Source organism: Scyliorhinus torazame, chromosome 8, assembly GCF_047496885.1.
Source record: "Scyliorhinus torazame isolate Kashiwa2021f chromosome 8, sScyTor2.1, whole genome shotgun sequence".
In the NCBI taxonomy this organism is placed as follows: Eukaryota; Metazoa; Chordata; class Chondrichthyes; order Carcharhiniformes; family Scyliorhinidae; genus Scyliorhinus; species Scyliorhinus torazame.
In genome coordinates this window covers 219,417,952-219,443,397 of record NC_092714.1, presented here as the reverse complement: position 1 = coordinate 219,443,397, position 25,446 = coordinate 219,417,952, and the positions used below count along the sequence as shown (strand labels likewise).

The 25,446-nt window shown below is 46.3% G+C and overlaps 1 protein-coding gene across 3 annotated transcripts in view; it reads left to right on the top strand.

Moving 5' to 3' along the window:
- The window catches only part of helz2a (helicase with zinc finger 2a), a 164,607-nt gene extending 145,111 nt beyond the window's left edge, over positions 1 to 19,496 (top strand). For all 3 annotated transcript variants that reach the window (XM_072514773.1, XM_072514772.1, XM_072514774.1), the window contains 2 exons: positions 6,015 to 6,182; positions 17,108 to 19,496. In XM_072514773.1, coding sequence (XP_072370874.1) covers positions 6,015 to 6,182; positions 17,108 to 17,214 — 275 coding nt within the window. In that variant the 3' untranslated portion in view covers positions 17,215 to 19,496. The remainder of the gene's footprint in view (positions 1 to 6,014; positions 6,183 to 17,107) is intronic.
- The last annotated feature ends 5,950 nt before the right edge of the window (positions 19,497 to 25,446 follow it).

Sequence of the window (25,446 nt, the reverse complement as noted above, 5' to 3'; positions counted from 1 at the left end):
GTTACACATGTAAAACAACATAAAATGCTAATTTCTCATAATTCCCCCTTTTTTTCTTTTTACTCTTGTTGCTTTTTACACTATGTCGCCCCTTCTAGCCTCCCCCAAAATTGTCCAACATCCTCTCAACCTCTCTTTCTATGGGGTCGTCCTCTCCTTCAGTCTTCCCTCTTTCTAGTAGGCAAATTGTTCCCTGGCCTCCCTTACCCAGGCGCAATGGCATCTGCTTGGTCAAGGCTGTTTCGATTAGCCTCTGCTCCTATTACTACGATGATGGATACAATTAGCCCTTTCCATTTCCCAAACATTCATCAAATGAGGTGGGTATGCTTCGTTTAGATCGTTTCCCTTTAACACTCCCCTTCTCCTCTTGTCTTTCATAGGCTATACTGAACGGTATGGCTAGCTGAACTAATGCGCATGTCCCTTTCCGTTGGGGGGGTAGAATGGGTCTTAGGATTTTTCCTCTGCAATACCACCATATATCTGCACGTGGTATTTTTAGTGATGAGTAATTGCCCTGGGTGGTCACGTTCTTAGTCTCAAGACAAGTCTTGAGTTCTCCCATATCTTTACTTAGTCCCGTATCAGAACGACTTATACACGATTTATGATGCGTCACGGTAACCAAGAAGGAGGGAGGGTTTGCTGATTGTTTCTGCTTAACAGGAGGAAACATCAGAGATAGGGCAGTGCAGGTCTTGTTGCTCCAGGCTGTTGCATCTTGGTACAAGGCCATCATGCATTCCATGCTCCCTCTATTGTCTGTCCACCCCAGTGGAAAGGGCTCCATATGGGCCTGTGGTCTACCTGATGCGCAAGCATAACAATTGTCTTTCTTCAGTGTCTGGGCCGAATACCTCACCCACTCAATCCACGCATTCTGTTCCTCATAGCCGGTTTCTATCTCAAAGGCTTTCTCTAAATCTTTTACTTCAATTATTTTGACTCCCTGTCCTTCCTCCTCCTTGTCGTTCCTAGTTCCATTAGTGGGAGTTGCCCCCTGGTCTATTGAGATACGGAAGCAGCATTCAGTCTCGCCATTTCTCATGTTTACCCCGAATATCTCATGTCTAAGTGAACAAACCCTATTGCCTGCCTCAATCCAGGCCGTGTGTTTTATGGTGATGTCTACGGGGTTACAAGTTCCAGCCTTGCACGTTGAGGGGGAATTTCCATTAATCTGGTGAATGGATATGACCGGTGGTGCCCCTCTGCGATTGGGCAATTGGCACAACCTTTTCAGCCAACCCACCCTCTCGGTAATCATTCCCCACCCCCCGGTAATAATGAAGAGACTCCACCCTAAATTCCTTTCCCTTCCCCGCTGACTCGCAGTCTATGAGGGTGCATAGATCAGTCCGTATTACCTGAGGGTACCGACTTTCTGGGATTGTTAATTTAAACATATGACCGTTTCCGTCCCCCCACATTATTAATATTATAATACATTATATAGTCCATTTTTGCTGTAGTCTCTTCATATTATTTTAGTCCTATTTTCAGTGTCTTTTCAACCTTATCTTTAATGGTTCCTCAGTGGCCTCCATATGCCATTGTTCCTGTTCAGGTGGTGATTTCACGGGACCCTTCGTTCTGCTGTAATGAGTCCAACCTTTTTCCGTGGTTCATATGGCAGTCTCTGTGGTTAACAAAACCAGGAACGGTCCGCCCCAAGTGGGTTGAAGCTTGGTTTCCTTCCACGATTTCACCAGTACCCAATCTCCTGGTTTAAATTTGTGGACTGCGAATTCAAGGGGAGGTGTCTGTGCTAGCAGTCCTTGTCTCCTGAGGAATGATAATGAGGAACAGTGCCAGTATATATTTCTTTACGTAGATATCTTTACATTCTGCAATGGGCCAGTCTCCCATTGTTCCAAGGTATGGCAATCCGAACAACATTTCGTATGGGGACAACCCCAAATCTTTTCTTAGAAGGGCTATCGGTAAGCATTTTGTCCAGGGGAGCCTAGTTTCTAGTATTATTTTTGACAAATGATTTTTAAGGGTTTGATTCATCCTTTCCACCCGTCCCGATGAGGGGGGGTGCCAAGGAGTGTGAAAGTCCCAATTTATCTCCAAACTACTCATGGTTTCTTGTAAAACCTTAGAGGTAAAGTGACTTCCCCTGTCCGAGTCTATATTTTCTACCAACCCGTATCGGGGAATTATTTGTTCCAGAATGATTTTAGAGACTCCGCCTGCGGTGGCGGTGGTTGTAGGGTAAGCTTCTACTCAACCCGTAAGGTGGTCTACCAGGACTAACATGTATTTCAGCCTTCCCACGGGTGGTAGTTCAGTATTTGCAGCCTTCTCTGTAACAAACTCTCTCTCTCTCTCTCTGTATTGAAACAGTGACTCCAGGCATGTTGCAGCCTACTCTGTCTCTCTCTCTCTCTCTCTGTTCTCACTCTCTGTCTCTGTATCTCTCTGTCTCTGTCTCTCTCTGTCTCTCTCTCTGTATCTCTCTCTCTGTCTCTCTCTGCCTCTCTGTCTCTCTCTGTCTCTCTCTGTCTCTTTCTCTCTCTGTCTCTCTGTGTCTCTCTGTATCTCTCTGTCTCTGTCTCTCTGTTCTCTCTCTCTGTCTCTGTATCTCTCTGTCTCTCTCTCTCTCTGCCTGTCTCTCTCTCTCTGTATCTCTCTCAGTCTCTGTCTCTCTCTCTGTATCTTGCTGTCTCTCTCTCTGTTCTCTGTATCTCTCTCTCTCTTTCTCTCTTTGTCTCTCTCTGTCTCTTTCTCTCTCTGTCCCTCTCTGTCTCTCTCTGTCTCTCTGTATCTCTCTGTCTCTCACTCTCTCCGTCTCTCTCTGTCTCTCTGTTCTCTCTCTCTCTCTGTATCTCTCTCTGTGTCTCTGTATCTCTCTGTCTCTGTCTCTCTCTGTCTCTCGGTATCTCTCTCTCTGCCTCTCTGTCTCTCTCTGTCTCTTTCTCTCTCTGTCTCTCTGTATCTCTCTGTCTCTGTCTCTCTCTGTTCTCTCTCTCTGTCTCTGTATCTCTCTGTCTCTGTCTCTCTCTGCCTGTCTCTCTCTCTCTGTATCTCTCTCAGTCTCTGTCTCTCTCGCTCTCTCTGTCTCTCTCTCTCTCTGTTCTCTGTATCTCTCTTCCTCTGTCTCTCTCTGTCTCTCTCTGTCTCTCTGTATCTCTCTGTCTCTCTGTTCTCTCTCTCTGTCTCTGTATCTCTCTGTCTCTGTCTCTGTCTCTCTCTCTGTCTCTGTATCTCTCTGTCTCTGTCTCTCTCTTTCTCTCTCTGTCTCTTTCTCTCTCTGTCCGAACAGTCCCGTTTGAAGTGACCCATTCTCCTGCAGTTAAAACACCCCGCCGGTTGACTGTTTTTGTATCCTCCTCGTCTTCCCTGACTCCCTCTGAATCCTACATCCTGATACCCTCTTCTTGGTTCTCCTATACCCGCCTGTCCCTATTTGCTCACTACCTCATTTCCAGTTGCAACCATCATTTTCGTTTTCTGTTTTTCCTTCACATCCTCCCGTCTTACAAATACCTTCTGTGCTTCTCTTAGTAATTCATCTACAGATTTCTCATTCCAATCCTCTATTTTCTGTAACTTTTTATGTATGTCAGACCATGATTTGGTCCCAAAGTGGACCTTCAGTAGTCCCTGTCCTACTGGGTCGTTAGGGTCTAGTCCAGAATACTTCCTTACTGATTCCCGAAGTCGCTCTAAGAACGCTGAGGGGGTTTCCGTCCCTTCCTGTCTAATTTTGAAGACTTTATTTAGATTATGTACCTTGTGCACTGCTTCCCTTATGCCTTCAACGATAATATTTCTCAGATCTTTCATTTGATCTCTATGGCCCCCTGACTGATGGTTCCAGTGTGGGTCTTGATTGGGGTACTTTTCTTCTGCTGTTTGTCCGTTTCCCCCTGGCGGGTGACTATTCTCCCACTTTCGCATGCCTGCTCTTCTAATCATACCCCTTTCATCCCCCGTGAATAGGATACTCATAATGGACATTAATTTGGTCCATGTGTATATATTAGGACTTAAGAACTGATCGAATTGTTCCGCCAGTCCTAAGGGGTCTTCCATTAATGTCTTCATCTCTTTTTTTTTGAATGCTCTGACTTCTCCTGAATTTAAAGGAGAATTTACAAATCCTACTTCTCCCTCTCCAGTATGGACTTCTCGAAGGGGGTTCATTTTTGTTATTTCTGGTTCCTCTCCCTGCCCTTTCGCGGATCTTAATTGCATTTTATTCTCTCCTTCTTTTTCAGGGACTTTCTCTGATTTGCCTTTATTCATTTGTTGGTCATTTGGCGAGTCATCGTCGTTTGACTTATTCTTATAAGGGGGTGGCAAATTATCTAGGACGTCCCATTGTTTAAGAGGGGCGGTGGGAACGTCCTCGCCCTGTGGGATTAATGGATATATTCGGGTGGCGTTCCTGCTGGGAAGCCAGCAACTCGCGTAACTTACTTCTTTATCGGAACAGGGTCTTTTATCATTGACATATATATATATTCAAAATTTGGCACACCCATTCTTCGTCCGAACCGTATTTCGGCCAAAAGACTGAGGGTTTACGGATTGCTTCTTCTATCCATATAAAGCAACAAAATTTTATCATTCTTTTCCTGTCCTTATTTTTTTTACAACTCTCAAAATCCCAATTCACTAACATCCGACCCACTGGACTTTCTGGTGGGATATTCTTAGGGATTTTTTTATCAGCGACGTCTCCTTGTTTCGAGTTTTTACTTCCCATTGTAATGTAATCAACTTTCACTTATTTCTAAGTTAAGTGTCTAGTTATGACTGGTCCGTCAAAACAATCACAATCTTGAAAGTACTTATATCATCAATCCGCTCATTCACTTATACGGATGTCTAGATATAAACTCCAGAGTCCTTATATCATCAATCCGCCCTTGCGGATGTCTAGATACGAACTCAAGTCAACAAGGTAATACTTAAAAGTCGCTTTTCTTACCTTGCTCCATGCACAGAGTTGCCTGACTTTCACTTTCACGGCGTGCCTGCCACTATAATCCGTTATTTGCTTCTTCAGAATGACTACCCTAGGGACGTGTTCAGTTCACCGTGGGTAACTACTCAAGACGAAGTACGAGACTGTTTAAATAACGGGACGTGTCTTCTCGGTTCCTCTTGAGCCGCCCCCCTTGATCAATGAAGATGATCCCGGAACGAGCCCCCAATTGTGAGAAATACCGCTCACTTAATAATAATTTACACTTAGCCAAATTCTGAAGAAATATTTTATTCAATCGATCTTGCAAGAGCGGGTGCAGCCCATCAACACTGGCAGACACAAAGAATTCATACAGCTTCACTTATATACGTAAAGAGCAGTTTCCTTATCAGTGATTCCTTATTTGGACTTGTTATGTTCATTTTTCTTCCCCCTTGCTTAGTGGTTTCTGTTAGCTCCTGGTATATCCTTGGACCGTAAATTAAAAGATAAGAATGAGGCCCCCTGTTTGCACCTGCATCCTGTTATTGTACATCCCGTTCCTCCCCGAAGGTCAGTCCTGTACATAGTTACAACAACTTGCTCACTGTAGCTTACACAGAACTTCACTTGACATCTTAATTTCCCATCAAGCCCTATTGTTGACATCTTAATTGTGAACCAGAGTTATACATGTAAAAACAACATAAAATGTTCATTTCTCATACATTCATCACTCGGTGAATGAAGCAAAGCAGCTGTAGTTTTCAGAGTACGAAATCTTGAACAAAATTACTTGAAATGCAGGGAAAATAGGGATGGGGAAAATAACGGGGGGAAAAGGAGTGGGAAGAGAAACAGGAAAGCTGAAGCTCAGAGGCAGTTCCATTACTACTCCAGTGAAAGGATGCTTCAAAAAGTAGCAGAATTCATGCAGTTTGATTAAGCTTCATTCATTTCTGATGAAATGTTGAACTTTTGATTCAGAACACTGGCAATGAAGCAGATCCAGCTGAACTGCGCATATAGTGCGACAAAAATATGTATATATGGAAAGATCATGAATGTTTGTCTTATTTTCTTGTAGGAAGTGAATGGCGTTATGTCATTTTCTCTGCAGTCCGTTCCCTTTTAAGAAGAGAAATTGACAACCAGCCTTCCAAAGCCTGGCTGAAGAAATATCTGGGTTTCGTTACTGATCCAAACCAAGTGAATGTTGCACTCACAAGAGCTCAAGAAGGCCTCTGTATCCTGGGTGAGCAGAATCTCATATCACAAAGATTGTCCATGCGGAAAGAAATGTTGTTGGTGATAACTCAGTCCCAAGCAAATGCAGGAATTTGTAGCCAACGTTATTGATGAATCAAGACTGCATTTTATTCCAAGAGCTTTGGGTTACCACAAACAGGTATCACGGGCCCGTTAGCAATGAGGAAGTTGATCTAATCTGCCATTAAGATAGATTGACTGAGTGAACACTTGAACAAATATGATCTGATCAGAGAAAGACAAAACGTGACTTTGTTTCAACAAAGTCACTTCTGGCTAATTTAATTACATGTCTTGTGGAGGGTTGTAACAATGTGACATATTTGATAAATGAACTGGATACCATATTCTCTGTTTAAGTCCTCATATAGCTTCTCCAATATTACAAAGGGCAGACAGATTGATAATTTAATAAGACATAGGCATATGAAAGTTATTAAGCTGCGATATTTTAAAGCCAGAATATGAGTTATAGCAACTACCGCCTAATTTCAAATTAACTTCAGTGTATCTTTAGTAGTAGGACTTGTTCTTTAAAATTCTTTACTTTTCTTTTTTTAAATAAAATTAGAGTACCAATTCCTTTTTTCCAATTAAGGGGCGATTTAGCACTGTTGCTTCACAGTTCCAGGGTCCCATGTTCGATTCCCAGCTTGGGTCATTGTCTGAGTGGAGTCTGCATGTTCTCCCTGTGTCCTCCGGGTGCTCCGGTTTCCTCCCACAGGTCCCAAAAGGTGTGCTGTTAGGTAATTTGGACATTCTGAATTCTCTCTCTGTGTACCCGAACAGGCGCCGGAATGTGGCGACTAGGGGCTTTTCACATTAACCTCATTTTAGTGTTAATGTAAGACTACTTATGACAATAAAGATTATTATTATCATTAATTTAGCATGGCCAATCCACCTACCCTGAACATCTTTGGGTTATGGGGGCGAAATCCACGCAAACACGGGGAGAATGTGCAAACTCCGCATGGACAGTGACCCAGAGCGGGGATCAAACCTGGGACCGCGGCACCGTGAGGCAGCAGTGCTAACCACTGCACCACCATGCTGCCCAAACCTTTTACTTTTCTCATGGGATGTGGGTGTCACTGGCTCGGCCAGCATTTATTGCCCATCCCTAAATCCTTAGCTGCCTGCAGTTCAATAGGTGTAGGAACACCTACAGTGCTGTCAGGAAATAATCCCAGGACTTTGATCCAGCGACAGTGAAGGAATGGTCTGTTGATGGAGGGGAACTTGCACATGGTGATGTCCCCATGCATTTGCTGCCCTTGTCCTACTAGTTGGTTGCGGTTGCACATTTGGAAGATGCTGTTCAAGGGGTCTGGGTGAGTTGCATTAGTGCATCTTGTAGAGGTACACACTGCTTGCTGCCACTGTGCATCAGTGGTGGAGGAAATAGATGTTGATGGTGGTGGCCAATCAAATGGGCTGTTTTGTCCTGCATGGTGTCAAACTTCTTGAGTGTTGTTGGAGCTGCATTTATCCACACAAATGGAGAGAATTCCATCACATTCCTGACTTGTGCGTTGTAGATGGTGGAGTCAGATGGTGAGATATTCTCCACAGAATTCTCAGCTTCTGAACTGCTCCTGAAGCCACAGTATCTATACAGTTAGTCAAGTTTAGTTTCTGGTCAATGGTAAGCACAGGATGTTGATAGTGGGGGATTCAGTGATGGTAATGCCACTGAATGCCATGGGGAGATGGTTGAATCCTCTCTTTTTGGTGTTGGTCATTGCCTGGCACTTGTGTGGCATGAATGTTATTTGTCACTTATCACTTATCAGGCCAAACCTGACTGTTGTCCAGTTCTTGCTGCATATGGGCATGAACTATTCAATATCTGAGGAGTTGTGAATAGTGCTGAACATTTTGCAATCATCAGTAAACATTCACACTTTTGACCTTATGATAGAGGGACGGTCATTGATGAAGCATCAGAAAATGGTTAGAGCTAGGACATGCACCTTGAAGAATTCCTGCAGTGATGTCCTGGAACTGAGATGATTGACTTCCAACAACCACAACCACCTTCCTTTGTACCAGATATGGCTCCCACCAGTGGAGAATCTACCCCCCGATTCCCATCAACTTCAGTTTTGTTAGGGTTCCTTGGTGCCACGCTCGGCGAAATCCTGCCTTAATGTCACTCTCATTTTATCTCATGATCAAAATTTGTTCATGTTTGGACTAAGTCAGTAACCTTTTCAAAAATATTTTTTATTCGTGTTATTTATATTGCAAGCTTTACATGGCCAGACATGGCCAAAACATTTACAGTAATTTGCATACATTGTGGTTAGGTGCTTTAGTTGCGTTAGGCTCAGCCCTGCACAAGTGGAGGTGAAGTTTGTCCTGTACTTTGGTCCAGAGCCCTCCCCCTATTTCCCTCCCTACTTCTTCTTCCGACTTTTTCTTAGTCTCGTCCACAGGGTAAGCGTACCTCGTCTAACAGTTATCCAATAGGGCCAACCTATTGTGTTCCTCTCCCTCCCCCTTCCTCTCTTCCCCCGTTTCTGCACCTTATCTCTCTCACCCTCTCCTTCCTCGGACTCCTGACAGACTGAAAATGAGGCAGTTCTCTCCCGCGCAATTGTCCTTTTTAAAAAAGTTTGTGTTCACTGTTGCTGCCTTCCCAGCCTTCCCTGTGCAAGAATTAATCAGCTTCGACTGGTGCGGTGAAGTAATATTCCTTTCTCTGGCAGATTACCCAGAGCTTGGCCGGGTATGGCATCCCAAACCGCATCTTGTTTTTCACAGGGCCACCTTGGCTGCATTGAACTCCGCCCGGCACTTGGCCAGGCCTGCCCCAATGTCCGGGTACACACAGATCGAGGTCCCTCCCACCTACAGGACAGTGTGTGCCTTACCCAATTCAGGACCTTCTCCCTGTCCTGGTACCGGTGAAGCTTTGCGTTGATGGCCGGTGCCTGCTATCGCATTTTGGGCCTCGGCTGATGTGCCTGTGGGCTCTGTCTATCTCTGGGAGTTTGGGGAAGTTCTCATCCTCCAACCAACTTACCCAGCATCCGGGCCACGTACTCCGTGGGGTTCCTGCCATCGATACCCTTTGCTCGGCCCACAATGTGGAGATTTTGGCAGCACAACTGGTTCTCCTGATCCTCGACCTTACATTTAAGCGTTCCTTGGGTCGCCACCAACCTTGCCATCTCCGTCTCCAAGGAGGCGATCTGGTCACTCTGATCTGTTGCTGCTTTCTCCAACTCCCTGATCGTTACATATTGCACGTCTAGCCATTGTTCCATCTTTTCCAGCGCCACCTTGAAGGGCGTCCACAACCTCCACCTTCACCATTGCCATCATCTCCAGTTTGATGGCCACTCTGTGCTTTAGGAGTTCCTGGGTTAAGGAGCTCCATCCACTGGCTTAGCGGCGGGTAGCTTGGCATGTGCCTCAGCGACCCGGCGTGTTTGGCTGTGACTGGATCCGTCTCATTCCACATGCTCATCGTCGCTTTGCTCTTCCTTTCCAGAGGACGAAGGTCGTAATAAGGTCAGCAGATGAATGGTCCTGGCAGAGCCCAAACTTAGTGACAGTGGTTAGTTCTCTTATTAAGGGGACACTGACTTAGGCCATTCTTGCCTTACCACAGAACTTACCAACTGACCTTGAAGTCTTTCTGGACTGGATGTTTAACAGTTTGGCAGCTGCCGCTTTGCTTGCCTGAGGTGACCAGTAGAACTGCCAAACAAACCAGTCATCTACCATCTTCTAGGGTCTTGTGCTTGATTGCCTGCTGGAAGTGTTGGACAAGGGATACAAAACCTTTATCAATGCTGAGTCAAAGTCCTGGAATTTACTTAGTAACACTGTTGTGGAAGCACCATCACCATTCCGATAGAGCAACAAGGGGTGGGTAATTGTTCCAGTCCTGCCAGTGTAATTCACATCCCATACATTTTTAATCACCATTACAGTAGTCACTGGTGGTGTTCCAGATTTGCAAGTCTGGACTATGTCTGAGGACTAATGGAAAAGGAAGACACAAAGGAACAGAAAACATTTACTTATTCTTAACAAGTGTATTTGTGTAAAATGCAGTGGAAATCCTACATTGTTTCAATGGAAAATTGTCACCTTGATTGCAACAATCCAATGCTAACACACCAGTCTCACCTCTAGCCTTCTGTCATGATTCACTGTAAAGAAATGCATTCTGAGGGCAGCATGGTGGGGCAGTGGTTAGCACTGGGACTGCAGCGCTGAGGACCCGGGTTCGAATCCCGGCCTTGGGTCACTGTCCGTGTGGAATTTGCATATTCTCCCCGTGTCTGCGCGGGTTTCACCCCCACAACCCAAAGATGTGCAGGTTAGGTCGATTGGCCACACTAAATTGCCCCTTAATTGGAAAAAAAATAATTGGGTACTCTTGGGTACTCTAAATTTAAAAAAAAAAGAAATGCATTCTGAGAAATAGGGAAGGTGGAAAATAGATCATTAGGTTGGATAAAATGCAAATACTTCTTCCAGTACAATGTAAACATATTGCTGACATGAATCGAACAAAATTCAGCTAGTCAGCATCTGATTTTAGAAACCCAGCAGCCCATTCATCAGATGCTTACTGCCATCTATGGGTGGAACCAGATTCGGCACGCTTAATGTAATTTGACCTGTATGATGCAATGTAGTTGATGATACAATCAGAGTCTGAGCACTGCTACACATGGGGCAATATGAAGTGCCTAAGGTTGAGTCCTAACTTGTATCTATATGTAAGTTGACATGTTTGGCATGTCTCCCTTGATCTTTCTCCTCCTCCAGCAAGGATAGAGTAATAATTGTGCAGGTAGCACACAATTAAGTATCCTTCGGAGGTGCACTGTTGAGGTTTTTCATTGGAATATATCACCTCAGTTCCAGGCCATCACTGCTTCACCAATGTCCTTCCCTCCATTATAAGGTCAAAAGTGGGGATGTTCACAGATGTTCAGCACCATTCAGATACTGAAGCAGTCCGTATCCATATGCAGCAATACCTGGACATTATTTGGATGTGGACTAATAACTGGCAAGTAACATTTGCACTACACAGTGCCAGACAATGACCATCTCCAAAAAGGGAGAATCTCTTGTCATTCAGTGACATTACCATTGCTGAATCCCCCATTATCGTCATCCTGGGGGTTAACATTGACCAGGAACTGAACTGGTCTAGCCATATAAACACTGTGGCTACAAGAGCAGGCCAACGGCTGAGGATTCTGCGGAGGGTAACTCACCTTCTGACTCCCCAAAGCCTGTCCACAATCTACAAGGCACTAGTCAGAAGTGAGATGGAATACGCTCCATATGCCTGGATGAGTGCAGCTCCAACAACAAGGGTCTCCCACGACAAGGCCACTGGCAGTGTGTGAGCAATGCCTTGGGTTTGATTTTATCTTGCCAAAATCAGCATTACTGCCTCAGTAATAGCTTCAAAATGGTTGGTTGATATCCCCCAAAAAGCCAATACTTTAGATGGTCGGCCTCTTTTTTCCTATGAATTAGGCTCCTTTAAAATATGTTGGATCCTGATTGCTATTTTAGGATGCCACTGGTTAAAGTATGGAATGCGTACCCACTGACCAGTTTTGTTTGCAAAAGAGCCAAGGAGGCTCGGTTCAGTTTTGTTTTCACAAATTAAATCTGGACTGCAGCCACACACTTCCCTTACTCCCTTGTTCCCGACTAGCAACCCCTAGGCTTCCCAAAACGGTACCACCCTGAACTCAGTGAGCTGAATTGGGACGCTTGTTTGAGAGCCACTCACTCTTTCAGTTTAAAGAAGGTCGAGGATTCTCTGCTGCCAGAACAGGCGAGTCGCTGGCTCACTCCATGATTAGCTGGCCAAAGGTTAGAGCAATCTCTGTTGGAAGGGCAGGTTGCTTGCAAAGTTTCACGGGTCAGAGGGTAAATATATCATGATGGCAGCAATGCATGTGTTGGTAAAACCTAGGCATTCAAGTGCATTTAGAAAGTAAATTAACTGTTGCTTGAGTACTGTGCAATAGTCCATTGTATTGTTGCACTAAACTTACTCCGACATTGTTAAGTTATGTAAAGTCACTGTAAATGCACTTATCTTGGCAACTTTGTTAATTACTTCCTAAGCTATCCCACAACCAGCAAATCTGATCAAATCCCTGCAGTTCTGCCACACCCAGACATATATGATGGTGGACAATTAAACAACTATTGGACAGATGAGGATGCAAAGACATCCCCATAGGGTAGCACAGAGGCTAGTATAGTTGCTTCACAGTGCCAGGGTCCCAGGTTCGATTCCCAGCTAGGGTCACTGTCTGTGCATGTTCTCCCCGTGTCTGCGTGGGTTTCCTCCGGGTGCTCCGGTTTCCTCCCACAAGTCCCGAAAGAAGCGCTGTTGGGTGAAGTGGACATGTTGAATTCTCCCTCCGTGTACCCAAACAGGCGCTGGAATATGGCGACTAGGGGCTTTTCACAGTAAGATCTTTGCAGTATTAATGTAAACCTACTTGTGACAATAAAGATTTTTATTATTATTATCCTCAATGATTATACAAAAGACAAGGCTGAAACATTTGCAACTACCTTCAGCTTGAAGTACTAAGTGCTTGATCCATCTCAGCCTCCTCCTGTGCTCCCCAGCCACTGAGGTGCCAATCTTCAGCCAATTCAATTATCTCCATGTGACAGCAAGAAATGGCCAAGGGCACTGTGTACAGCAAAGGCTGTAGGCCTTGACACTCCGGCTGTGGTACTGAAGACTTGTACTCCAGAACAAGTCGTGCCCCTAGCCAAGCTGATCCAGCGGAGGCACAACCCTGGCATCAACCCGACAATATGGCAAGTTGCCCAGGTATGTCCAATTCACAAAGAGCAGGATGAGTCCACTCTGGTCACTTAGTGCCTGATCAGTCTACTGTCATTCATCAGCAAAGTGATGAAAAGTGTCATGAACAGTGCTGTAAAGCAGCATTTACTCAGCTATAACCTGCTCAATGATGCCCGGCTGACTTTCGGGTGTCACAGGTGAAGAGGTGCCACGCATGAGATGCGCCAGTGTCAGGTAGGAAGGATTTAGAAGCGCTGAGGTATTTCAGCACCTCGCCTGTGGGAGGCACCGATATGGCCACTTCACTTCCTCCTCCCTCGGGGTGCTCGATGGACTCTGGTCTACTCCATGGGGCGGAGATGAGGCCGGAGTGAGTTCATTGGGTTCCACTGTCACCTGGTGCTGCCAGTCCTGGAGGCCCACCCTCATCTGAACCAGTGTCTCAATGCCATCAATAATGGAGCACTGAGGCTGCGCCACGTCCCTCAGCGAGTGAGTCATGACCCTCAATGCCTTGGTAATGTCCCTCTGGCACTGTGCGATATCCCTCTGGGACTGTGCCACATCCCTCTGGGACTCTGATACATCTACCTGTGACTGGCCCAGGTCAGTCAGCGCCAGGGCAATGCTCTCGATGCTCTCAGCCATCACCCTTTTTGACTGCGCCAAGCTCTGGAGTACCACAGCAATGTCCATGTGGATTCAGCACATGGCTGCCTGTGACTGGGCTCCCCTATCCTGAGCCTCAACCATCGACTGCAGTGTGTCCCAAACCTTGGATGACATGACCCATGGCTCTGACTTCTTGACCCAAGACTTTCACCGTGGACACTACCTGTTCAGTGTTGGCCTGGGAACTACACATTGTCGGCACGATCTGCTGCACCTAAAGGTGGTTGGACTCCTCCAGCAGGTGCTGGAAAGTTGCTGACACCCCTTCTGTAAATCCTGACTTTGCATCTGTATCTCCACCAGTGATGGGATCATGCTTTCCAGATAAGCGATATCTGTCCAGTCTACAGCTGCTTCCCGGGATTGGACAGCCCTCCCACTGTCTGCTCCCTCGGGTGTGCAGACTTCCACCTGATGTGCAGCATGTGTGGCGTGCGCAGCAGATGGTGACCCAGGAGCCTCACTCTAAATTGCCCCACTGAGGTGATCGTCTGTGCGAGGGTGCAGGTAACAGCAGGGACGAAAAGTTGGTGAGCGGGATTCACCGGGTCGGAGAATTGGCGGGGGGGTGCGATTCATGCGATGCCGCTCTGACGGCGCTCCGCCGATTCTCCGGTCACCGGAGAATCGCCACCATTGGCGTCGGCGCGGCTCCGGTTCGGGCCCAGTCAATGCGGCCCCCACCCCCGGCGATTCTTCCCACGCGATGGGGTGAGTGCCCGCCGAATAGGCCGAGTCCTGCCGGCGCCGTTCTGGTATGGTCCTACCCATCGGGACCTCGGCTTTCATGATGCGGGGGGGCGGCCTAGTGGGGGGGGGCCTCCACGGTGGCCTGGCCTGCAATCGGGGCCTACCAATCGGCTGGCGGGCTTATCCCGGTGGGGGCCTATGTTCCTCCGCGCCGGACCCCTGTAGCTTTCCGCCTTGTTGCGTTGGAGCCGGTGTGGAGAAGGCAACCCACACACATGCGCAAACTCGTGCCGGCTGTTGCGCGCATGAGCGGACCTGCGCCGCCCGCCACGACGCCCGTATCGGCAGCTGGAGCAGCGTGAGGCTCTCCAGTGCCATGCTGGCCCCCTGTGCGGCGCAGGATTGCGGATCCTAGGGGCCAGATGACGCCGTTGTAAAACGCTCCAGCGTTTATGACGGCATCAACACTGAGCCACTCGAATCCCGTCCGGTGTCTTTCCCGGAATGCTGCTCCGGGTTGTGCTGGGGATCTGGTTGAGGGCGAGGTACTCCAGACAGACGAGCATGGTCTGATAGTGATCCTGCAAGACAAAAGACAAGAGACAGTGAGATCTTGGGAAGGAGTGGTCTGGGGCAGAGAGGTGACTCACTTGCTATATCGACATCATTTTTCATTGGGAGCTCATTTGGTTGTTGCATGCCAATCTCCGCATCTGAGATGGCGCCCTCCTACACCTCCCCGCCTAAGCCCAGTGCTCTCTGCCCCTCAGGGGTAAGAGCCCTGAGGTCCGGGGCGATCCCTCCTGTCTTCATGGCTGAAATGAGAGTGTGTGGGGAGTGGAGTGCTTATAAGCAGTTCCAGCTTGTCAAGCTCTCCAGCACCAATGCCGGCCCCAGCGTATGAGATGCCGGGGGTTGGGGGGGAATGAAAATTACACTAGATTCACGTGGGCAGAGTGCTGGTCCATGAGCATGTCGTGAACTGCTGCACACATAGAGCCCCCAACAGGTATGCAAACCGCACGCAATTCAGTCCTGGCATCAACACTTGAATCTCTGCCCCGGGACTCCCGGAATGGGTTCCCCGATGGGATGAAAATTGAGGTTGGTGCCGGGCACTGTGAACGAGATCCATAATGCGTGCTGGCGGGGGTTATAAATAAATGCAAATGGGTCTTAATGCACCATTCGTATCTATTTAGTCGACCCGGTGACCTATGCTCCAGCCTCCCGTGATTCTCCGGTGCTCGTGGACGGGAATTACTTGGGCGCGATTACTTGTGGTTTTTACCAGCGTGGCCCTGAGGTGGTGAACCTCGTGGTGGTCGGGGGGCGGGGGGGGGGGGGGGGGGGGGGTGGGGGTGGGGGGGGGTGGGGGGGGGGGGGGGAGCTCCTCCCTTGGCCCACCACGAGGTCTACCATGCCAAGGCCATGCTGATAGAGACCAGCCAAGCCCAGCCAAGGGCCACCCCCCCAACAATACACTGTCTGGCCACATCTCCTCTAGCAGACCCACCTCCACCCAGAAGGGACCCCTGTAAAACGAGGACCCCCCCCACAAAGGGACCCCTCTAATGCTACCCCCACCCCCCCCCTCCCCACCACCACCGGGAACCACTATGATGGCTGTACCTGTGCCTGGTTCCAACAGATCCATTATCTGCAAGCCAATCAGAGCTTTCAGTAGTGGTCTGTGACTGACGGCTTGTGGAAACCATCTGCAGCTTTGATCCATTCGGTGCATTCCAAGCACTAAGTACATTCCAAATACTCAAGCACGTGATTTCACTGCATTTACCTCTCTTGGATGGTGGTCAGAATTTGCAAACATTGGGGTTTCACCACTTACGAAAGGATCAAAGCTACAGATTGTTTTTACAAGCTGTCAGCCACAGATCAGTACTGGAAATCTATGAATGGATTGCCGATATTGTATCTGTGGGAACCAGGTGCAGGCACATCTGCTTTCCTTTGAGGAATGGACACATGGAGCTGCAAGGTAAGTATTACAGTTATAATGTTTCCCACAGCCCCTGTCTGGATTGCCCTCTAGCTTCCAGGCAGGGGTCCCTTTTCGGTTGGGGGGGGGGAAGGTCCGTGTATGGAGGGGGGGTTCTGTGGAGGGGATTCCTTTAGGCGGGGGGGGGTGGTGGTCTCTGTGGGGTGCCCCCTATTACAGGGCTCCCTGGGAGGATCCCCCTATTACAGGGATCCCAGGGGGGTGCGCCAGGTCACCCCGTACTTGGAGGTGGGGGCACACTGGCAATCTGAGGTGGGGGGTTGCTGTGTAGTGATTGGAGGGGCGGGGGGGGGGGGGTGTTGAGGCCGATTTGCAGTGCTGGGGGTGGGGGGATAGTGGGCCATCCGCTCAAGATGGTGGTCCGACACCGGAATTCTCTGGGAATCCCTTGTATTCCACACCATGCATAAATTTGCATGGCCAGGAATATGGAATTGCATCTTGCTTTACGTCCTCAAAGGGATCGTAAAAAGTGCAATTCAGCTCCGGCCGGAGAATATAAAGACTCCCCAACAAGGAGTCCCACCTGTGGTGTTTTCCCATTCACGCATTTGTGGTTAGGCATTCTAACGCTATTGTATAATCAAGAAAATTCTGAAACACAGAACTCGGTCCAAAGCATTCTGGATTGGAGAGATTACAGTGTACCGCATGACTCAATCACTTAACTCAGTATTTATCTTACCTTTTCCTGTTACTCTAGGAAATGAGCATTTACTACACTGCAGTGATCCCTGGAAGGATCTGCTGGCACATTACAGGAAGAAGAATGCTTTGGTGAATGCTGAAGAGATTGCTGTGCGGAGATAGTTGGGATGTTGCAGCTGCAGCCCAACAACTGACAGATATCTCAGGATTTTTTTAGTCTTGCTGTTTTGTTTTAATATGCCTTAAAACCTTGCCCTTTAGCCGTTGGGTTGCAGGTCTGGACTTCCAATGGAAATTTACTTCACTTCATCTGATTCCTGCACCACTATTGAAAGTAAATTTTTGTTTAGCCAACTGGCTAATCATTTAATGCAAATCACTGATGCAAATGTGAGGGAGTCAAAAATAGATTTACTGAATTATAAAAATCGATGATGCCTTGCTTTCGGTCTCTCGTATCATGTACTGCATTTTATGCCCAAAATTCCAAATGCAAGGATTTAATAATTTAGGTGCTAGCTTACAATACCTTATTGCTTTGTTTTGTTTGTAGGTAAAGCATACGTTGTGAATCTGATATAATGTTCAGAAGCACATTCAGCATTTTCGGCTTAGAATTTAATATAACAACTAATGTTTGAACTAATTAACTGCATTCCTAGCTTCTTGGAGTCTTTAGGACTGTCCACATTTTAAATGTTCAGGGACCAAAGTCATGGCTGTGTTACACTTGCCACTTGATAATTAGAAGGGAAATATATTTTAATTGTGTCTATTTTGAAAGGGGAAATCACATTTAATTGTAATCTTTAAAGAACAATTTTAACTGAGAACCACCAAAAGGAAGTTAAGCTGATCAGCTCTCTCTTCTTTCACATCTTACTTTCATTCTACCATTCAATCAAGTGCATTTTCGGGTAGCGGTATCTGGCTCCATCCAATTTAGCAAAGTTATGTTTATTAAATACAAAATAATTGATACTGGTAAAATAAGATTGCCATACTGTCAGGGATAGGTGATAAAACTGTGAATATGCTGGTTGAGCACCTGACGTCTCAAGAAATGTCCTCTTCATTAGGACTCCAACTGATGATATAATAGAACAGTGACCTTCACCCGCAATGTTTAAACCGCAATGTAACAGTAGAGATTCCTATTATTTTTCCCATTTTATTTTCTGCATTAGTTGGCACTTATGACTTCCTACCACATTTGATAAGCTCTGCCTTTCTGCAGGATCATGTCTGATCTTCAACCTCAACTTCGCCTTCCCACCAATCTCCATATCCCTTGATCCCCTCAGAGCCCAAAAATCCAATGATCTCCCACTGGAAAATACTCACTAACTGAGCATCCACAACTCTCTGGAGTAGAGAGTTCCAAAGTTTCACATCCTCTGAGTGTGAAGAGATTTCTTCTCATGTTCAGATTATGGACAAAAGAGAGGACGTTTTACAACCGGGATATCACAGCCCAAATGCCTTTGCTGTATCCAGCGCCTTCAGCCATTTTGTGATATCACATGGAGTGAACTGAGTTGGGTGAAGGCTGGCACCTGTGATGCTGAAGAGCCCAGAAGGAAGCTGTGATAAATCATCCACATTTGTACTGAAATAATGACCCCCAACCTGAAAGTATGTCCCATAATTTAGCCAGGGGAAACAGCCTTTCTGCACCCACCCTCCCTGTCAAGCCCTCTCAGATTATTGTATCTCCCAATTATATCACCTCTCATTCTTCTAAATGCCAGAGACTGCAGGCCCATTTTCATCAATCGCTCCTCATCCCAGAAATCAATCTAGTGAACTTTGGCTGTATAGCATCCAAGGCAAGTATATTCTTTCATTGGCACTAAGACCAAAGGGGCACATAGTATTCCAGGTGTGATATTGATAAAATATGGTACAACTGCAGCACAACTTCCATTTGTCTTTCTAATTACCTCCTGTACCTGCAAGTTAACTTTCTGTGCTCTGTGTACAAGGACACACAAATCAGTCTGAACGTAATTTAGTAGTTTCTCACCATTTAAAAAATATTCTGTTTTTTTACATTTTTCCCATCATAGTGAATAATTTCACATTATCGTCCATCTGCCAGTTTCTTACCCATTCACTAAACCTGTCAATCCCTTTGCAGATGTCTGGGGGGTGGGGGGAGTTATCACCTTCTGACCCTCTGGGAGCGGGGAGCTCAGTCGCACACAAGAAACCTGGATGTCAGGGTTCCCCCACACCATGAGGAATTGTCAATCCACAGTATGGAAGTCAGGCTGATTGACAGGCTTGACTTCCAGTTGAATGTGCAACACGGGAGAGGAGACAAAAGGATCAAGTAGGCCTGGGTGTGGAAGGAGTCCAATTCTGAGGCAAAGTATTGGAAGCCGGTAATTTGAGGAGGGGAAATTGGAGACCTTTGGGAGGGGTTTGGGAATTGGAGGCCTTTGGGGGAGTGGGGGGGGGGGGGGGGGGGGGCGGCAACTTGGGGAGCTATCAGAGTGTTTGGATTGCGATGGGAGCTGGGACCTAGCCAGAGAGGTTTGCGGTGATGATCTGAGGCCTTAGGGTGGGCGTGAGACTGGATGCCTCCAGCAGAGAATTCACAGGAAATCGAAAGGTCAGGGAACGTGTCCAGTTGCAAGGCATTGTTGAGATACATACAATGAATCTCGCAGGAACTTACCTCATCTCCATGTAAATGGCTAAAAATCAAGTTAAAATAATATATAGGGCGAGATTCTCTGGCCTCCCCGTGGCATGTTTCTCAGCCACAGGAGGGAGCCCGCCCATTGGCTGGTGGAGGGATCTGGATTTCCCATTGAATCCAACCCACGCCGCCAGGAAACACGTGGCGGGGGTGCGCTGTCAGCGGGACCGGAGGATCACGCCAGCTTGAACAGCCAGAAGATCTCACCCATAGTATCAATAAATATGAGACACACAGCCTCATTATCGTATTTACCTTGTCTACCCAATTCGTAGAAGCAAGTTGGCTTCTCATCCAGTCTCTGTTAAATCTGGAAGTGGTCAGGTTGGAGCTGGGTTATGGTCCAAATTCAGATTTTTAACACATTAACCTTCCAGACAACTCAAATCTACTTGTTCTTTTAGGCTATATTTTCCTCCGTGTGTCATCCTCACAGCTTCCTTTCCCAATTAGCTTTTCAGCAAGCTCAGATGCATTATACTCAGTCCGTTCATCTAAGTGATTAATATAGATTATAAATAGCTGAGAACCTAGCCCTGACTTGTTTGGCAATCCACTAAATTAGCCTACCAACCTGTAAATGACCCTTTTGTTCTACTCTCTGCTTCCTGTCTTTTAACCAATCCTCAACTAATGGTATTATGTAATTACAAGTGCCATGACTCTTTATCTCAGGTGACAACCTTTTGTGTTGCTCTTTGTTGAATGCCTTTTGAAAATCTAAAGAGGGTACGTGCACTAGTTCCTCTTTATCTACCTTGTTACATCTGCAAAAAAACACTCACAGATTTGTCAAACACAATTTCCCTTTCATGAATGATCCTGCCTAAGTAGAATCTTAACTTAGAAAGATTACTATTGGGACTGTATGTAGAAAGCTGCATTATGATTACCTGTAATTTTAAAATGTATACATTATTCTTGTTAATGCCATTCCTGTGTATAGTGTCTGAAATTGGCAGCAAGCATCTTAAGATGCAACTTCTATTTTTAAGAACCAGATTTGCCTTATACTTAACAAAGTGTTTTTTTTTCAAAAGAGATGAATATTTTTAGGTATTTACTGCTAGAAAAATTTTGCTTTGCAGCATTGCTATAACCATGTTGCCAAAAGTCTTTATCCAATGCATTTACATAGCTTCCTCTGTTATCATGAGAGGTTTTCCACTCCTCCTCACTGGCCATTCATCATTACTGATCTTTCTGTAATTGGAAGAATAGGCTGAACTAGCCATAAACCTCTCTGCAATAAGCACAGGTGTCATTCCAGAACTAGACTGCAGAATGCGTCATTTACCGTATGGTGCTCTGTGAAGAGGCCCGGCTGAGAACTGACTCAGCAAGCAGATATGAGTCACAGACAAACTTAACCTTAGAACATTCTAGTTGTAAGTATTGTACTCCAGAGCTACTCGGCAACTTCAATCATATATACTTTCTGATGTGTACCTTAAATTAATTGCCTGTAAACATAAGAAATCTCAAAATTATTTTCAAAATTAACAGACAAAAGCTCAATGCGTTTGGATGACTTTCCTTTAGCTTCTGTATAAAGAGATATTAACCTCCTTTTTAAAAAAAATTGATGTGTAGAATAGATAGTTTTTGTTTTAAATTACTTGCATTTTTATGACTTTTTAATTTTGAACCTCTAACACTGGATCCAGCTTGGTGAAGCAGTAGATTCTTCACGGCATAGTTAATGCTGCTTTGTGAATGGGGTCAATTTTCTACTGCTGTGATGATCTTCCTGACTTGATAAGAGTGTTGGACTGTTAGAATGTAAGAATCAGAAAACGTTATTCATCCCCACCTGGGCCATTTCATAATCAAGACCTGGTTCAGGATCCAGGCTGACCGTTTTTACTTCCTACCACAAATGCATATTATGGGCCCACTTTTGTCCCTGACAAAACCCTTTTGCTAATACAGAATTAAAATTGGGTCCATTTAAACTTTGCTTAATCGACATTTGTTGTTGTCGTCTTTTCAGTGCTTCAACTGAGCCAGCACCAGTGCACTAGGGTGAAGTGTCAGCTTGAAGATAGTCTTTAATTTGAATTCAATCTACGCTTTTGTTTAAAAATGCCTACTCTGTGTCTTTTCCCATTTTTTTATGTAACACCTCTTCATAACCGCATTAATTTTGGTGTTCGTTTTACCACATCTTTCTCTGAAGTACTTTATTTTGGAGGGAACACGCTCATTGAGGGTCTCTGGTACCGGGTACCTTCTCCAGCCTCTAAACAGTGCCGAGGTATTGATTGAGTGACAGCCCCGTTTTTCGTCTGTTCCGTATCATTCCATTCTGGAGCACCGAAATACAATAACATCTGTCTTTTGTTTAAAGTGCATGCTCAGCAATTTGTAAATCCCAAAGCACAACAGTTAAGTGCTATTATAATAAACTGAGACCAAAAATTATTATTTTTCATTCTTTGTTTCTGTGGTGATTTAATGTTCTTTTTTTAAGACCAAATGACTATCGACATCTGACTTTTTTAAGGGTGGGTTGGTGCGATTTGGAGCCCATGACTGTATTTTTTTCGATGTACTTAAATATTAGCAATGAATTGCAACCATTGATCTTGTTATGTTGGTAAATATTTTTGTTTGGAAACAGAAAAGCTGTGAGTATACCTCGTGTAAAATGTGTACTTACGTGACTAGTAATCTTGTGCAGATTGCAATGAATCGAATTTTTGAATGTATCACTTTCATAGGGCTTTCATCTGATAAACCGAAGTTTAAATAATAATAGAATCAAAAGCGGTATTTTTAAGCAATGTTTTATCCTTAGCACATTCTTGCGATGAAAAATGTTGAATTCCAAGCTTTTGAATTTTTTTTACGTTTAATAAAGAATAAATAAGATATATTCTGATGCATATTCTTTCAGACATCACACCACTAACCTGAACAACTTTCTACATTCACGCTGCCTTCAGCTTCCCTGTTGTCAACTCATCTTGGGCTTTATCTATACAAATCTCAACTTGGCAGAGTAAAAAAAATGGTTGAACTGGACTTATTAAGTATTTGGAGTACCATATGAAAAATGGCATCAAACAGCTCTATAAACGGGATACCTTAAAAAGCCCTTGGTTTTGGTCACATTAATCCATGGGTGGTCAGTCTACGTGACTCACCATCATGCTGTTAGTTTAGTTGAGACAATTTTTTGAACGCCATCTGTTAATTTAATTAATCAAAGAGTTTTTTGTCGTGAATATCAGAGGTGGGATTTTCCGTTTCTGAGACTACGGGCTGGTTTCTCCGATTTTGAGGCTATGTCCGGAGGAAGTGTACAGTTTTATGATGAAATAGACGGCTCTGCCCCTGCACCGGTATGCTTCCCCCAGTGGGAGGCTATCAATGTAAAACCCCCCGGCGTTCCCAACAGACACGGCTGGAGAATTGCCGAGTCCTGTGGCCGCGCATGCGCACGGCGACGACCTGCAGAGGTCGCGCCGTACAACAGTGTCCCGGCCCGTATGGACCCGGCCTGCCAGATAGTGCCCCCTGTAACCCCCCCCTTGCCAGAACCAGACCACCCCTCACCAGTTCCCCCAGCCCCCGTCGAAGTCCCCCCCCCCCCACCCCGGCCAGTGGAACAGCTCCTCCCTCACTGACAGCGGCGGCGCTGGACCCAGTTCACAGCCGCCATGTGAGGTTGACGAAAACTCAGAGCACACGTGTTCCCGTGCCGTCGGAAAGGCGGCCCGTCAGGGGCGGAGCATCGGGGGAGGGCCTTCAGGTGACGTGCTGAGGCCGTCCCGACAGCGTGCGGCGTACTCACCGATGTCGCCGTTTTGGAGGGGGTGGAGCATCGCTCTCTTCCACCTTACCCTCCCAGGCCACACTCTCTCTCTTTCACTATGCATTCTCTCTCCCATATTCTGTCTCTTCCACACACTCTCCCCCTCTTCCCACACTCTCTCTACCTTTCCCACTCTCCCCTCACTCTCTCTCCCCCCCAACATTTTCTCTTGCCACCACACTCCCTCTCTGCTGCCACGCTCTCTCTCTCTGATATGCCATCGATGAACACACGACGAGTGGTGAATGTAACTGAGGCTTTAATAAACTAAATAGAAAGCCTCCTGGTCTCGGGTCCCGAACTGAGGCAGCGGCGGATACTAGCCACCTTTATACTGAGCCCAAGGGGAGAAGGAGCCAGCAGGGACAAGCCCAAGCATGTAACAATACAAAAGTACAATACAATACAGTGGTTTACCACATTGATACACCATCAATAACACACAACGAGTGATGAACGTAACTAAGGCTTTAATACACTAAACAGCAAGCCTCCTACCTGTGGGTCTGTAGGCGGAGACGTGCCACCTTTATACAGAAACCTAAGGGGAGGAGCCACAGGCAGAGCCAGCCTGGACAAGCCAAGGCATGCACAATACAATACAATACATATAATGGAATGACGTGGTTTACCACATTCACTCCCTGTTTAAAAAAAGAGTCCGGCGGGGGTGAAGTGGTCTTAAAGGTCAAGTCTGTTGGGGGGTTTTGACCTTCCGCTGTGATCGCCTCAGTCTCGACTGTGGTGTGGGTGCCGGCGTCGAGACCTGCATGTCCGGGAGCGTGCTGTCTTCTTCACCCAGATGTTGAGTTGGCGAAGGGGTGTGGGCGGAGGTAGTGGTGCTTGTCGCTGGTGGGCATGTGGGCATTAGTTCATGAGGGAGGTGGGCAAGGGTGGGGGAAGACGGTGTAGGGCTGGTTGTGATGGTCGCTGGGGAACCTGCAGGTGCCAAATCCCGAAGGCAGACCATGTCCTACCGCCCGTCCTGGTGTGCCACGTAGGCATAGACCATAGAACATAGAACATTACAGTGCAGTACAGGCCCTTCGGCCCTCGATGTTGTGCCAACCTGTGAAACCACTCTAAAGCCCATCTACACTATTCCCTTATCGTCCAGATGTCTATCCAATGTCTATTTGAATGCCCTTAATGTTGGCGAGTCCACTACTGTTGCGCTTACTACTCTTTGAGTAAAGAACCTACCTCTGACATCTGTCCTATATCTATCTACCCTCGATTTAAAGCTATGTCCCCTCGTGCTAGACATCACCATCCGAGGAAAAAGGCTCTCGCTGTCCACCCTATCTAATCCTCTGATCATCTTGAATGCCTCAATTAAGTCACCTCTTAACCTTCTCTCTAACGAAAATAGCCTCAAGTCCCTCAGCCTTCCCTCATAAGATCTTCCCTCCATACCAGGCAACATTCTGGTAAATCTCCTCTGCGCCCTTTCCAATGCTTCCACATCCTGCCTATAATGCGGCGACCAGAATTGCACGCAATACTCCAAATGCGGCCGCACCGGAGTTTTGTCCAGCTGCAACATGACCTCATGGCTCCGAAACTCAATCCCTCTACCAATAAAAGCTAACACACCGTCCGCCTTCTGAACAACCCTCTCAACCTGGGTGGCAACTTTCAAGAATCTAGGTACATGGACACCGAGATCTCTCTGTTCATCCACACTGCCAAGAATCTTACCATTAGCCCAGTACTCTGTCTTCCTGTTATTCCTTCTGAAATGAATCACCTCACACTTTTCTGCATTAAACTCCATTTGCCACCTCTCAGCCCAGCTCTGCAGCTTATCTATGTCCCTCTGTAACTTGTAACATCCTTCCGCACTGTCCACAACTCCACCGACTTT